At 39.3% G+C, this 16,751-nt stretch overlaps 1 protein-coding gene across 3 annotated transcripts in view; it reads left to right on the forward strand.

Annotated features, from left to right (window-relative positions):
- Positions 1 to 2,570: 2,570 nt before the first annotated feature.
- GRB14 (growth factor receptor bound protein 14) overlaps positions 2,571 to 16,751 on the forward strand; it is a 133,117-nt gene continuing 118,936 nt past the window's right edge. Inside the window, exons 1-4 of one of the 3 annotated variants that reach the window (XM_037044572.1) lie at positions 2,571 to 2,581; positions 6,680 to 6,684; positions 11,756 to 12,076; positions 13,308 to 13,440. In XM_037044572.1, coding sequence (XP_036900467.1) covers positions 11,886 to 12,076; positions 13,308 to 13,440 — 324 coding nt within the window. In that variant the 5' untranslated portion in view covers positions 2,571 to 2,581; positions 6,680 to 6,684; positions 11,756 to 11,885. Of the gene's footprint in view, positions 2,582 to 6,679; positions 6,685 to 11,700; positions 12,077 to 13,307; positions 13,441 to 16,751 lie in introns of those variants that run through there. The other 2 variants (XM_037044575.1, XM_037044573.1) reach the window with 2 other exon arrangements.

A 16,751-nucleotide genomic window follows, 5' to 3' on the forward strand; every position in this document is an offset into this window, starting at 1 on the left:
TGCAGAGTTCAAAACACTGGTTATTAGGATGCTCAAGGAACTCATTGGGTATTGCAACAACACCAAACAGATCCAGACAGAAATGAAGGTTATACTAAGTGAAATAAAAAAATAAATTTACAGGGAACCAATAGTGGAGTGGATGAAGCCAAGAATCAAATCAATGATTTGGAACATAGGGAAGGAAAAAAACATTCAATCAGAACAGCAAGAAGAAAAAGAATTAAAAAATGAGGATAGATTACAGAGCCTCTGGGACAACTTTAAATGTTCCAATATTGACTCATATGGGTGCCAGAGAATAAGAGAAAGAGCAAGAAATTAAAAACCTACTTGAAAAAATAATGAAAGAACACTTCCTTAATTTGGTGAAGGAAATATACATACAAGTCCTGGAAACACAGAGAGTCCCAAATAAGATGGACACAAAGAAGACCACACCAAGACACATCATAATTAAATGGTCAAGGTTAAAGATAGAGAATCTTAAAAGCAGCAAGAGGACGGGCTCCTGCCCACCACTTCGGTTCTGTAGGTTTTCCATACAGAGCTGAGTCACATTTGCCAGGCCAAAACAAACCCATCCCCTACAATCAACAATTGAACCTAAAAAACAAACTAGGCAAACAAGCAGAACAAAAACAGAATCGTAGATATGGAGACCATTTGGAGAGACATCAGTTTGGAAGGGGGAGGGGGAGAATTGGGGAAAAGGTGCTGAGATTAAGAAGTACAAATAGGTAGGTACAAAATAGACTGGGGGATATTAAGGACAGTATAGGAGATGGAGTAGCAAATGAACTCATATACATGACCCCTGGATATAAACTAAGTGGGGAACTGCCAGAGGGAATGGTGGGTACCAATGAAGAGGAGCAAAGGGGGAAAGTTGGGACAACTCTAATAGTATAATCCATAAAATATATTTTAAAAAGGATATATGTTATGATCTGATATAATCAGTAAAAGAACAGTAAAATGTCCTATGTTAAAATGTCCTATGTTAATTAAGCAGGAAACAGATGGCTCACTCAAGTTAGGTAATTTGAAAAGAGTTCAATAAAGGAGCTCTTTATCAAGATGTGAGAAGATTTAAACAAAACAAAAAAATACAACAACAGGAAATAATGCAGAACTTCAGTGTGATGGGTCTGGGATGTTCCTCAATTTACAAGCTGACAAATTATCCTGTTGTAGTTTCAAGGATGCTGGCATAAGACACAACTGTCCTGGATCAGAGACAAAGGATAGTTAGTCACTCACATCAATAGCAGTTGCCAGAGTCTCAGCATTTGTGGTCCTGAGCCTTAATTCTCAAAGGGTGACAAGAAGAAGGTCAAGTAACACCTACGCATGCAGTGGATTGCACTGCAGGGGAGAAGCCAGGCAACCTGGAAATTAGGGGAAAAAGAAAAGTAAATTAACTTCACATTCTTCCCACTGTTCGGTTTCTTCTGCTGTGTCTTCCACTGAACAAAATCAACTAGAAGTCAGACAACAAGGCAGCACTTTGATGGCATTCATAAAGTTGACCTTCCTTGGGCCAGGGGCAGGGTGGAGAAGAACAGAAAGTGGATCGGATGGAGCAAATGGGTAAGCAGAGCAGGGGAGACGGTGTAACACAGAAGAAGATTTAAGGGGGAGGGGCAGTAACACAGAAATGGTTACACAAAAAGATAGCATTTAATGGGATAGAGATTTAACTTAAAATGTTTAAGTTCTTCATTTAAAAGCAACAATTGTACGGTAGGATAAAAATCAAATGAGAAAAAACCCTCTAATCGTATGTCATTTATCAAAGATACCTCTAAAACATGGAAGTAAAAAATATTGACACTGACAGTATGGAGCAAAGATGTACCATAAAGCATCAGCTCAAGTTCATTAATTTCAGACAATGACTTGAAGGCAGAAAAGTTACTAAAGGTAGAGGAGGACACCTTAAAATGCTACATACTTCAATTTATTAAGAAGACCTAATAATTCTAAATTTGTAAAATAATTACTAAAACTAACCTAAAAGTATAGCCTTAAAATATATAAAGCAAATTAAAAATATAGAGTGTACATTTAAAATTCTAGAATCATAATGGGAGATTGTAATATAATACCTCTTAGAAAATAATGCAATAAACAAATAAAAAATTCAGTGCAAATACAGAAAATTTAAACAACATGGTTGACAGATTTGATACCATTGACATATTATGCATAACAATGAATCTAACAACTGCAGAAAATGCCTTCTTTTCAACACACATAATATAAATATTGACCATATGCTGGGCCATAAAGCTAGTTTCAACAAATTTCAAAGACTGAAATCACACAGAGTATATTCTGTGACAACAGTGTAATTAAAATACATATTAAAAATAAAGAACAGGACTTCCGGCCAAGATGGAGGTGTAGGTAGACACACTGTGCCTCTTCACACCACCAAAATAAGGACAACAACAATGTAGAAACAGAAAACAACCAGTACTAACAGGAAAATGAACTGTATGGAAGTCCAACAACCAAGGAATTAAAATAAACACATTCATCCAGACCAGCAGGAGGGGCAGAGTCAGGCAGCCAGGTGGAGGAGGGTTGCGGCAAAAAAAGCAGCGCTGGTAGACTTCAGGAATGGGGTGGCCGCAGGCGAACCCAGTGAGGTGGCGGATTGTGGACAAGCATGGTGCGTGAGGTGGCTGGTTGACTGGGTGGTCTCACACTCACGTGCAGATAAAACAGGTGAAACTGGGGAGAAAGACAGACGACAAAACCCAGGGCCCCAACACTGGGAAATAAAGCCTCAAAACACTGATTGAAAACACCTGTGGGGGTTGAGGCATAGGGAGAGACTCCCAGCCTTACAGGAGAGTTCACTGGAGAGACCCACAGGGTTCTAGAATGCACACAAGCCCACCCACTGGGGAACCAGCATGGGAAGGACCCAATTAGCTTGGGAGAAGTGGTGGAAAGGATTGAAATCCGACAGAGAGCGGAGCAAGCACCATTGTTCCCTCTCTGACCCCTGCCCCACATACAGCATCACAATGCAGCAACTGGTTGCACTGCCCCGGTGAACACCTAAGGTTCTCCCCTCACTACGTAATAGGTGCATCAAGACAAAAAAAAAAAAAAAGAAAAAAAAAGGCCCAAATGAAAGAACAGATCAAAGCTCCAGAAAAAATACAACTAAGCAACAAAGAGATGGCCAACCTATCAGATGCACAGTTCAAAGCACTGCTGATCAGGATGCTCACAGAACTGGTTGAATTTAGTTGCAAATTAGATGAAAAAATGAAAGCTATGCTAAGTGAAACAAAGGAAAATGCACAGGAAACCAACAGTGATGGGAAGGAAACTGGGACTCAAATCAATGGAGTGAACCAGAAGGAAGAAAGAAACAACCAAACAGAAAAGAATGAAGAAACAAGAATTCAAAAAAATGAGGAGAGGCTTAGGAACCTCCAGGACATCTTTAAACATCCCAACATCCAAATTATAGGGGTACCAGAAGGGGAAGAGGAAGAACAAGTGAAAAAGTATTTGAACAAATAATAAAGGAGAACTTCCCCAATCTGGCAAAGGAAATAGACTTCCAGGAAGTCCAAGAAGCTCAGAGAGTCCCAAAGAAGTTGGATGCAAGGAGGAACACACCAAGGCACATCATAATTACCCTACATAAGATAAAAATGAAGGAGAGAATCCTAGAAGCAGCAAGAAATAAGGAGACAGTTACCTACAGAGGAGTTCCCATCAGACTGTCAGCTGATTTCTCAAAAGAGACCTTACAGGCAAGAAGGGGTGGGAAGGAAGTATTCCAACTCATGAAAGGCAGGGACCAATACATCCAAGAAGTATTCCAATTCATGAAAGGATCAGATCAATACATCCAAAATTGTTCTGTCCAGCAAAGCTTTCATTTAGAATGGAAGGGCAGATAAAGTGCTTCTCAGATAAGGTCAAGTGAAAGGAGTTCATCATCACCAAACCTTTATTATATGAAATGCTAAAGGGACTTATCTAAGAAAAAGGAGATAAAAAAATATGTATAGTAAAATGACAGCAAACTCACAATTATTAACAACCTAAAACAAAAACAAACTAAGCAAACAACTAGAACAGGAACGGAACTACAGAAATAGAGATCATATGGAGGGTTAACAACAAGGGAGTGGGAGGAGGAGAGAGGAGGAAAAGGTACAAAGAGTAAGTAGCATAGATGGTAGGTAGAAAATAGGGGGAGGGCAAGAATAGTATGGGGAATGTAGAAGCTAAAGAACATATAAGTATGACACGTGGACATGAGCTAAAGGGGGGGATGTGGGTGCCAGAGGGTGTTCAGGGTAGAGGGGAGTGAAGGGGGGAAATGGGACAACTGTAATAGCATAATCAATAAAATATATTAAAAATAAAAATAAAAGAAAGAACAAAAGAAAAAGACAATTTTATTTCATTGGAAAATATAAAGTAGTTTGAATTGAATAATAATAAAATACAACTTATTAAATAAAGCTAAGGGGGATCTAGCTTATTTTTATATCTTTTATGTATTTATCTAGCCTTACTACACTGCTTAGAAATTTAAGTACAAGGTTGAATGGGAGCATTGATACCACAGATTCTAGTTTTATTCCTGATTTCAAAGGGATAAACATTAAATACCCTATTATCATACTTTTACAGATCTCCTTCATCCAAGAAGGGAGGAAGGGTTTCCTCATATTCATTGTTCATCAAGAATTTTTATCAGGAGTGGATGTTCATCATTATTAAACAGCCTTTTTCCACCTGCTCTGTTGATCACCCAGTGTTCTTCCTTCATTCTGTGAAAGTAATGAAGTATGTGGGGTTTTTCCAGGTAAACTGAATGTACATATTAGAATAAACACTACTCATTTTTTATATATTTGTGATGCTTGCTGATATTTTATTTATAATTTTAATTGAGGAATATAGCTAAGACCAAACGTAGAAGGAAATGTATTTCTTTAAAAGTAAACATTATAAAATACAAAGAACTAAATATTAATGAGCTATCAGCATCCATGTCAAAATTAAGGGAAAGAAAACAAAAGAACAGCACTAAAAGTAGAAGGAGGGAAACCCCAAACAAAAGAATAGAATAAGCAGACACACAGACAACAGGGTCATTCTTGAAAAACTGATAAATTCATAAATTGGGGTGAATATAATCAAGAAAAAGAGAGAGGTGGCAAAAATATCTAATGTTAGGTGTAAGGGCAACACAATAAGTCTTTTAGGTATTAAACATTAACAGAAAAATACAAATAATTTTCTGCTGAAACATTTAACATTTTCAATGAGATACATTTTCTAGAAAATACCACTAGTCAAAATGGACAATAGGAATAATAAAAATTCAGATTAGTACTCTTAAACTATTTAAGATTAAGTCATTTATTAAAGACTTTTCAACAAAGAAAACCACAGGGTCATATGGCTCTACAAGTGAATTAAATTAAGGTTTAGGGAACAAATAATATTAATGCTATACATACTCTTTAATAAAAAAAAAAAGAGCAACACTGCTCACCTCAAATGAGACACTCCTCACCCCAAATTCATAACCATATATCAACATCTCATGAAAATATTATGAGAAAGGAAAATTCAAGGCCAATCTCATTCATGAACATAGGTATTAAAATTATAAACAAAATACCGGGAAGCATCAAAAATATATAAAAAATGAGTAGTGTTTATTCTAATAATGTACGTTCAGTTTACCATGAAAAACCCCACATACTTCATTACTTTCACAGAATGAAGGAAGAACACTGGGTGAAGAACAGAGCAGGTGGAAAAAGGCTGTTTAATAATGATGAACATCCACTCCTGATAAAAATTCTTGGTGAACAATGAATATGAGGAAACCCTTCCTCCCTTCTTGGATGAAGGAGATCTGTAAAAGTATGATAATAGGGTATTTAATGTTTATCCCTTTGAAATCAGGAATAAAACTAGAATCTGTGGTATCAACGCTTCCATTCAACCTTGTACTTAAATTTCTAAGCAGTATAGTAAGGCTAGATAAATACATAAAATATATAAAAATAAGGAAGACACAAAAACCTGTCAGAAATTATAGATAATAGGTGGTGTACACAGAAAACCTAAAAGTGTTTCCAGTTAAATTTTTAGAGTTGGGGTGTGAAAGTTATAATGTAGGTAAAAAGATCAATACATAGTAATCAGTTGTTTTTGTCATCACAACAAATGATAGAAAATCAAACTTTAAAAAGGTATCCAAAATAGTATAAAAATCAAATATCTAAGAACTTTAACAATACATGTGCAAAGTGTTTATTCAGAAAAGCATATAATATGATTACAACAAATTAAAGATCCAATTGACTTTTAGAAATCCATGCATAATTTTTTACTTACACAAAAGTTAACTACTAATAACCTGCTGTTGACTAGAAGCCTTATTAATACCCTAAGCAATGGATTAACTCATATTTTGTAAATAATATGTATTACATTGTGTATTCTTATAATAAGTAAACTAGAGAAAAGAAGATGATATTAAGAAAATCAGTAATAGACTAACAACAGAAAATTATTTAACCCTGGCTGGTGTGGCTCAGTGGGTTGAGCACCAGCCTGTGAAGCAAAGGGTCACAGGTTGGATTCCCAGTCAGGGCACATGCCTAGGTTGTAGGCCAGGTCCCCAGTACAGGGCACTCCAGAAGCCACCATGCATTGATGTTACTCTCCCTCTCTTACTCTCTCCCTTCTCCTTTCTCTAAAAATAAGTAAATAAAATCTTTAAAAAATGATTTTAAAAAAGGCTTAAACTTAAAACTAAAAGAAAAAGAAAATCATAAGGAAGGAAAATACATTTACTGTACACATACTGTACTGAATTTATCATTATTCTAAGTTTATAATCATCTGTTATAAGCTACACACTTCTTCCAGGGGATTTTTCAAATTGTTGGTTAAAAAAAAAAAGACATGCAGTTCGAACCTACATTGTTCAAGGGTCTATTGTATAACCAAATGGAAAGCTATAACGATTTCATGGATTGGGAATGTTATTTTAAAAAATACTATTTCTCCCCAAACTGATTTAGTGTAATCTAATAAAATGTCATCTAATCAAACTCTAATCTAAAGTTGATCTTTGTAGAACTCGGAAAACTAATTCTACAATTAATACATTGAAAAAGAACAAAATGAAAATGCATTTTATACTAAATACTATGAATTTTTATAAATCATAGTCTTAAGGCAAGGTAATATTGGCATAAATATTGGTAAACAAACCAACAGAATAGAGGAGAGAGCTCAGAAAAAGATCCACTGATAGACAATTAAAATAAGACAAGAGGCATTGGAAAGTTGTGAGAGAAGGATAATTTTTCAATGAAGGGAGCTATAACAATTACCTATTTGTATCCAGAAAAAACAGAAGAACCTCTGTACCTTTCTACCTTCATACCATAAAAAAAAATATATCAGTCTTGAGTGGATCACAGATATAAAATGTGAAAGACAAAACAGTAAATTTCTGGGATACAGATAAGGTCAAGTTAAAGGGGTTCATCACCACCAAGACCTTATTATATGAAATGTTAAAGGGACTTATCTAAGAAAAAGATTAAAAATATGAACAGTAAAATGACAACAAACTCACAGCTATTAACAACTGAACCAGGAAAACAAACAAATAAAAAAACAACTAGAACAGGAAAAGAATCACAGAAATGGAGATCACATGGAAGGTTATCAGCAGGGGAGTGGGAAGGGGAGCAAGGAAAAAAAGGTACAGAGAATAAGTAGTATAAATGGTAGGTAGAAAATAGACAGGGGGAGGTTAAGAATAGTATAGGAAATGTAGAAGTCAAAGAACTTATATGTATGACCCATAGACATGAACTAAAGGGGGGGAATGTGGGTGGAAGGGGATGTGCAGGGCAGAGGGGAATAAAGGGGGGAATGGAATAACTGTAATAGCATAATCAATAAAATATATTAAAATAATAAAAGAAAAAAGAAAAATGTTGACAATACTGCAATAAATATGGTAATGCCAAAAAATTTTCTGAAATACTTAGGAAAAATTTCAGGATAAAATAGAATTATAAAGAGATAAATATGCTTCTATTATACTTAAAAACTTCTGTTTACCAAAAGATATCTTGTGGAAGACAGAATGGAAGAATATACTTACAAAATATAATAACAAATTACTGGTAACTAGAATATAAAAAGAACTCCTATAAACGAATAAAAAAAAAGATAGACAACTCATCATAAAAGTGGCCAGGAGACTTGAATTGGTACTTCTCAAATGGCAGATAATCATGTGAAAAAGTGCTCAACCTCATTAGTCATAAAGGCAAATTCCACCACGAGGCACTTCTACGAACTTACCAGAATGTCTATTGTGAAAATCCTAATAATATTCTAATTGTCAAGGATGGGAAAACTTGGGAAAACTTATGCATTGCTGGTGGTGGTAAAAGTTGGTACAATTAATTTAAGAACCTGGCAGCACCCACTAAAGCTGAACATATACACATCACAACCTCACAAGGCCACTTCCTTTACCATCTGGAAATGCATGAACTTGTGCACCAAGAGAAGTAAGTATACAAAATGTTCACGGTAGCAGACTAGTAATAGTCAAATGATGGAAACAGCCCAGATGTTTATCACCAGTGGAATGGATAAACTGTGGTTTCTACACATTCTAGAAAAATGAAAAGAACTACAGCTACTTATGAAAGCATGGAAGAATATCAAATAATATGGTAAAGGACCAAGTCAAGCACAAAAGGGTCACTCCGTATGTATGACTCCATTTAAATATATAAAGGTCAACATTAGATAACTGACTCTATTGTGCTGAGGGATGGATACTCATGGTTAAACTGGGTTGATTATCACGAAAATCCTGGTTGTCGGGAGGGGCTGTTGGAGGACTGACAATAATGCATTTCATGACCTGACATCAGTGTTTGCCTTGTGGTAAGTCATTATGCAATCTTGTTAGTGAACTTCTTTTCTCAATGTATATTATCCTTCTCAATTAGAAAGAGTTAAGAAATCTGATTTGATAAGAAAAAGAGAGTGAAGCAAGGAGAACCTATTTTCCTTGAGGGGTAGAGAGGCTAGGATCCCTAGGGAGACAAAAAAGGGGAGGTACAAAAATTAGAAAAGGGGAGGAGCCAGGAGACAAGTGCTTCCTTTGCAATTTTAGAGGTTAAAGGTAAAAGGAAGAGCAGTGACCCTGGGAGAACCCGCTGTTGGGTACCAAGACATCTGCCTTATTGTTTCAGCAATCTCTGTCAGTTATGGGAAGGAAAATCTCTTTTTAAAGTTCCTCTTTGATAGAAAAATGTCTCTGCATTCTCTTTGGCCGTACTAGGTCTGATAGTATTCTTTTATATTGCATAGTGCTTTATTTAAAACCTCAGAAACTAGTTCTTCTGTTGGCTTGCATCAAAAAATGTGAATGATCTAATTCTCATAATTCTTGGTACAGATCTTCAAGGAATCTGGGAGTAAATTAAATATTTAATGCTAATCTACAAGACGAAAATATTTAGGTTCTCATTCCTCAGAGACTCTTCTTTTTGGCCTCTGATGACTTCCAATATTATAATTTTTACCCATGGAGATTACAGGTGGAGCATAAAGCCTGTAAATGGATATTCCCTGGGTTTTTACTAAACAAGAACATGTCTGGAGAGAGGAGACACAACTGAGTTCTCATTCCAGCCAATGAATACTCTTTCTTGAGGTTAAAAACTTATGCTGGGAAGTGGAGCAGGATACACTATTGGGAAACAGTGTTTCGAGTGATTCCAAAGATACACAGTTTTCACCTATCCCCCTCTTTAACAAAAAAGGCCAGGCAGCCCTGTGTGGGGGGAGGAGGATGGAGAGTTGAGAGTATGGAGGAAACAAATTTCAGCTGTTGTTCCTTTATCTTGTTGGAGTGCTCCAACAGTATCATTTCTAGAGAGGAGAAATGGCTTCCTGCAAGAGTTTTGGATGAAAATAGGGGTAATGATGATGATGAAAGTTTCTTTCTTTATGTCTTTTGTTCAAGTTTTCTTCATTACATAACTTTTATTTTGTTGGAATGACTTCAATATATCTGTACACTTTTACATTACACTCTTTTAAAACCCACACACAGAATTCACAGCATCATTTAGGGAATTGGATTTGAGTGAGGTTTTTTGCCTGGCACACAGCATCAATACTCATTATCTAACATCATGGTCAGTATTATTAATGTTACCCCTCAGGAGAACTACCGTTTTGTTCAGTTTTGGCCCCTGCAATGTATAAAGCATGCTCCAGACTACCCTCATCGTGTGACACAGGCTAGTACTGCTCTTTACTGGGTGTTAATTTCGACATCAGGAAAATACAGAATTTCTGCCTCCATGGAGTTTCCTATAGTTTCCTCAAAGGCTGGGAGTTAGCGACGCCTGGGGTCAGCAGTAGTTGGTGCCATGGGCCACGTGCGTGTGTGTTGGGGGTGGGGGGAAGAGGGAGGTTTGCCTGGTTCCTGGGAGGTTTCCCTTTCCAGGAAAAGGTTTGCCTTTCCCTGGACAGAGGTTAAGAAAACCTGGTGAAATAGATGCCAGGGACAGATGTTACTTAATTTGGTCAATGAATAGAGTGTATAAAAAAATCTGGAAACCCTCAGCGGTGAACTGGGATTGGGGCTCTTATTGGAAGAGCAGAAACAGAGTATCACCCAAAACTTCAGAATAGGGCTGCTGCATCTCAAAGGGTGAGCATAATGTAATTACCATTTCTAATAGCCTAGATTTTGATATGGAATCTTCTGGGTTGAAAACTTGACTGCACCAATCACTTAGTCCTAACTTATGCGAGGTACTTCATGGCTTTGGACTCCAATTTCCGTATCTGTAAAATGGAGTAACATTAATTTATTAGGCTGTTGTGAGGGGGAATAGAACAAGGGTGTTCTTATTATAAGAAAATTAATCTTTTATCTAATTCCTAAGACATCTTCAGATTTACTCATGTCTTACTAAGAATTCTTGGACACCTCAGTAGTTTTCCTTACTGATTGTACTTATTGCCTCCTCCACGACCCCACCCCCTCCACCCCGCTCCCATGCCCTGGCTCTCCAATTCCCCTACCCCTACCTTGGGCGGCGGGGTGGAAAGACGAAGAGACAAGTGGGGTAAGGGCTGGGGCGAACTTAGCCCCCTGGTCCCCCGGCCTCCTGGCACTGAGGGGCCTGTCATGGCGGCCCAGCCAGAGCTTAGGTGATCTCAGATTGCAGAGCACCAAGAATGGAACAATGTAAGGGTCAGCGATGCCCAGACCCCTGCCCCGCCTGCGGCCCGCCAGGCAAGCCCGTTGGGATTGCAGGTACTGCTTGGTCCCTGCCTCAAGCGGCGCGAGTCCCACCGGGTCCCTGGGCTCAGCTTCGAGCTCCAGCTCCCACCTGGGAAGGCGGCAACCGAGGCCTTACAAGCCGGCAGCCGAAGCCCCGGCGCTGCAGGAGCGGTACAGACACCAGCGCCCCCGAGCGCTCCCGGCCGCAAGGTTCCAGCCGGCAAGGAGCGCCCTCTCCGCCCCCTCCCGCCCCCTCCGCGCAACGCCCCACCGCCCGCCCCCCGCGGCCCCCACCCACCGGCCGCTCCTCCCCTCTCCCCACCCTCCTCCTCCGCCCCCTCCCCTCCCCCGCCGCCTCGCCGACTGCTCGGCTGAGCGTCTCAGGCGCCGGGCCCGGAGCGCAGGCAGCGAGGCCACCGCACCTGCAGCGCGTTCGGGCAGCCGAACGGACACCTCGCCTCCCGCCACCCAACCACCTTCTCCTGGACGCAGGGTCTCCCATGACGCCTGAGTCCCCCGACGGGCCACAATGACCACTTCCCTTCAAGGTGGGCAGAGCCCGGCGGGTAGGGCGGCAGCGCGGGACTCGAGGCTGGCCGCCCAGGTGTGCGGCGCCGCTCAGGGGAGGGGCGACGCCCGCGACCTGGCGTCAGCCCCCTGGCTGCACGCGCGAGCGCTCCTGCCCCCTCCGGACGGGACCCGCGGCTGTGCTGCAGACAGGTAGGCAGCCCTCCGGGGGCGCGGGGGAGTGTCCTGGGTTGGCTGCCGGCGAGGGGGCGAGGAGGCGGTCCTAGGGGGTGAGCCATGTGCCCATAGCTGGGCCAAGTTTGTGAAAGTCTCTGAAGACAATTCCCTTTGAGCTGGCTTCTACCGGATCAGCAGGACACTGCGATCTCGCAGAGCCTTATAAATAGCATCGCCGTTTCTTTGAGAGCTCCCGGTCTCTTTCTCGCCTCTGCCCATCTGTGTGAACTAGGAGGCCGAGCTTCAGGCTGACCACCTATCTCCCTTCATTCTTCGTGGCCCAGCATTTAAAAACAAACAGACCTTGTAAATTTTATAGATTTAAAAAATCGTAGAGTAAATGAATTACCTCCTACTTAGAGTCTTACAGCGAGCCTGGAAAAGCAAAGCACGGATTGAAATTTGAGCAGTCTTGCTGTTCAGCAGCAAAGAACAGAGGCTTAAAAAGGTTTCCCAGTCTCCAGCACTAAGTGTCTGTACAGAGTTCACAATTTTGCACATTCTTTAGGGGAAAAAAGGCTGTAACGATACAAAAATCTCTAGTCCTTTACATTCATACATTTAATTGGTACTTTACCCCCCAGATTTTAAAAGTGCTTCAACTTCACTAAAGTTAAAACTACTTTCAGTGGACAAAAGTACACTTATACTAGCAAGTTCTATTCACTTACCTACTCACAAACACTGCCTTGTGATTTAGTATCTAAAAGTACTTTAAAAATCAACATACTGTGTCTGGGCAACGTTGTGAATGAAATTTGAAGTGAGATCAACCACAGCTATAATTAATAGACCAAAACTTACAAAACTGATTAGTGAAATAGCATAGGAATGAATTCATTACATTTCATACACTTGAATGGATGCCTAGCAATGCCTAACTCCTCAGGATGGTTTTTGCATCAATAAATATATAGTATGTATTTCAGCTTCAGGAAAATTATCGAAGGAAAATTATCAAAATCCCATGGAAATGGGATTTCCATGCCTGGTGATTTTTTAAAAAGCACCCTCCCCTCACTCCAAGGATAAGATACTATAAATGATTGATTCGTATCAGTTAACATATTTTATTTTAACCAGCAGAAAAGTCCTCCACAGACCGTTGTCAGAGTGGTACATGTTGGCTTTCACTTTTTAATTCTGACAGCAATTATATGTTACCTTCTGTTTTATGTAAATTACATCCTATGTTCTCTTGGTGTAGGAGAGAAAAGAAAGATCTTGATGTTCTGGAAATGCCATCTATTCCAAACCCATTCCCTGAGCTATGCTGTTCTTCACTTACATCTGTGTTGTCGGCAGGCCTGCTTCCCAAAGCAAATTCAAGGAAAAAACAGGTATGCTTTTTAAATTGTTCTAATTAAAAAGCAGTAAGAGTTCTAAATCCACACAGTCTTTAAAATATTCAGTAATTTACAATTTTAACAAAAGATTAACATGGCCTATTTTAAATCTATTGACTGACATAGTTCTTTGTCGTTATTTTCCCTTTGGGCCTCAGTTTTCACAGTTGTAAAATGGGAATGTTAAAACTTAACCTGTAAGGCTCTTGGGACAGGTTAAATGAGAAAATACCTCTAAAGTGCAGAGTATGGGAGCTATTATTATTCACAGGATAGGTGGGAGAAGTCTTTTTGATACTTATCAATTGTAAGTCAGGAATTGGAAGAGGGCAGTGGTATTGGGATGAGAAGGAAACTGGCTGATTTCTTTCATATCTTTAATCTTTCACAATTTCGACTAAACCAACCTCATTTACTAAAGGAAAGTGACGTAGTGAATCTGTGGCAAAGGTAATTGTAGTTCAGGACTTGACATCTTTATTTCAGTTAATTCTTACTTAAGAGGCTTCTGGTGATGGAAGGCAGATGACTTATAAGTGATGATTAGAAGATGGACTTTATTTTTTATTTTCTTTCTTAGGAGTATCTAGGGTGGGACTGACTGAAGCAGATTAGAATTCAAGGATGAAGCACCTAAGTGGAGATCTATCCTGATTATACCTTTTGCAAAACAAAAAAATCAGTGTCTTTTGAAATAATCTTTTCTTCTGAATATTCTTCTCAGTTTTGAATCAATACGACAAAGGGAAGTTTCACTAGACAAAATGTACCTTGTTCTTGCAGGGTAGAAGCAATAAATTTAAGTCGTCAGATGCTTCAGTGAGGAGAGTGATCATGAACAGAGGGGAGAAAACAGTTGATCATAGCCCTCACTGGCTAGGCCACTTGGTTAGAGCATCATCCCCATACACCATAGATAGTTGAGGTTGCTGGTTTGATCCTAGGTCTGTGTACAAGGAACAACAGTGAAGGCATAGATAAGTGGAGCGACAAAGGGATGTTTCTCTCTCTTTCCCTTTCTCTTACTGTCCCTGTCTCTCTCAAATCAGTAAATAAAAATAAAAAAAATAAGTTGATCATTTTTGCCCATCTGTTGTTCCCTTTCTTTTTTCCTGCACTTTTACTACCTGTGATGGGTTCAATAATGTTTGTTTATACTTTTAGGAATGGAGGAAATACCCTAGGAAGTAGATGAATTCCTGATACCATATAGCAGTAACAGAGCCAGTATGGAAGCATTCCATGGAATGTTGTGTTTTGATGGAAATCTGGTATAAAAAGACATACATACTTTTTTGGCGGGGAGGGGAAGTGAAATTTAATTGCGGCATGTACTTTTTGGATAAGGATTGGAGAAAGTGGGAGTAAATATTCCAAGAGCGGAGGTATGTTCTGAGTTAGTCCTTAAGTGGGTGGGACTGTGAGCTTGGATGGGAAGATGAACATGAACGAGAAACTTTCTTGAGAGCTTTAATTGTCACAGTGAAGTTTAAAGTCAGAGCCCAAGGACAAAAAATGCCATTCTGAAATGTATGGGCCTCTTGAGAGCTCGATTTTTTTGGATATAAGATGCGAGTGTGGATGATAGATTTCACTGTGTGTGGTGGTAGGGGAAAGTTGATTCTAGGTTGTTCATATGACCTGGGAAGGGAAAAGAAAATGTCTGATAGAGTTTTAACAGATTTCCCAGTTTATGGAGGCCATGTGAAGGGCGTCTACCGAGGTGGGCCTTTGACTTGGGGTTCCGTTAGGGGTTAGGAGTTGAACAGAAGGAGTAGGGGGAGAGTTCTGAGCTGACTCGAAGTTTACTTTCGTGAATGGATATTGAGAATGCCTGTGTCTAAGAGGTGCATTCATGGGACAGGTTTCTTTTGAATAGAGAGAGCAAGAGAGATAATAAGTACTGTATGCTTATGTTAATGGAATAAGAAGAGAAAGAGAGTGGATATCAATGTCAGGGTTAAGTCAGGGTGTGCCCTAAGTGTGGATAGTCATCATGCTAGAGTAAGACATCTTATCTTGGGGAATGCAGATCAGGTTCAGCAAATTGGCAACGTGGGAAAAGGGTGCTATGTTACTATTGACTCTGACCTGTTTTCCTGCGCGGGCCTCGTTCCCTGTTTCCTCAGAGTGACCTCAGAGAGCACTGCACCCACACAGCTGCAGACAGCTGTGCCGTGTTGTGAGCAGAGTTGTGGCCTGAGTGCCGGAGGCCAGTCCCTGAGGGATGTTCCCCCCTAAAGGCCACTTCCTGCTTATCTTTTCCTTCAGCCCAAGGGTTGGGGTCTCTAAGAACAGAAAGCTGTCCCAAAGTTGCAGACAGGACAGTTTCTTTTCAAATATTTTTTACGTTTTCTTCTCCCCACCTAGATTTTGCATTTAGAACTTATCCTTTGTTTTTATTCTTTTATATATGCTCAGTTCTTTGAAATGAGTGAGGCTTTTGGAAACACGTGACTATGTCAGTAATTTCCCCAAGGTCAGTATCTTGGTGACACAGATTACCCTTTTACACGGTGGTATTTCTGGCCCAGTTGTCTCTGACCATTGGTTCAAATGGTATAAATGACAGTGTGTGATGGGTACTGTATAATAGTACTTATGGTTGAAACATTCTAGGATATGATATCCCTTTTCTTCATATTCTCTCTTTTATTTGGTTTGTTTAATCATTCCAGTCATTTTAGCAATTCCTTTCTCCCCATAGAAAAAGTGGAGGATTGCTTGCTATGTACAAATAAATGACCAGAAAGTTTGAAAGAATCTAGACTAGATATGTTAAATTTTATGTGGCCTTTCAAAACCACAGTCAGAAATCATTTTACAGGCCATAAATATTTTTTTATTTTGCAATTCGAGTTGCCTACTTAATGCATGAGTGGTAAAGTATAATGAAGCCACAGATAGGATATGCTTTATCTCTTTTTGCAAATAGAATGTCCCAAAGTATTGAATACTCTTGGCTTCTAGTATTTTCATTTAAAAATGAGAGCTAGAATGAGATAGAACCTGGATTCTTTACTTGCCCTCCCTCCTAGTTTTTTAATAATACTATTCAGTTATATTTCCCTGACAGATTTCTCTATGTGTTCACCAATAAAGCAGATTCAAAGCATATCTCCCTCAATATACATGGTCCAGAAAACGTACTTGCGATTTAAATTTTATATTAAAAGTGACTTACTCTATGACTTCAGATCTTTTTCTCCTTCTTCTGAAATTTACCAGTAACTTGTCCCCACACACTTAGTGTTTGGAGAAAGGGGAAGAATGAGGCAAAATCTTGATAACTGCCGAACATGGAA

Source organism: Sturnira hondurensis, unplaced genomic scaffold (assembly GCF_014824575.4).
Source record: "Sturnira hondurensis isolate 20B ecotype Veracruz unplaced genomic scaffold, ASM1482457v3 Scaffold0004136, whole genome shotgun sequence".
Taxonomy (NCBI): domain Eukaryota; kingdom Metazoa; phylum Chordata; class Mammalia; order Chiroptera; family Phyllostomidae; genus Sturnira; species Sturnira hondurensis.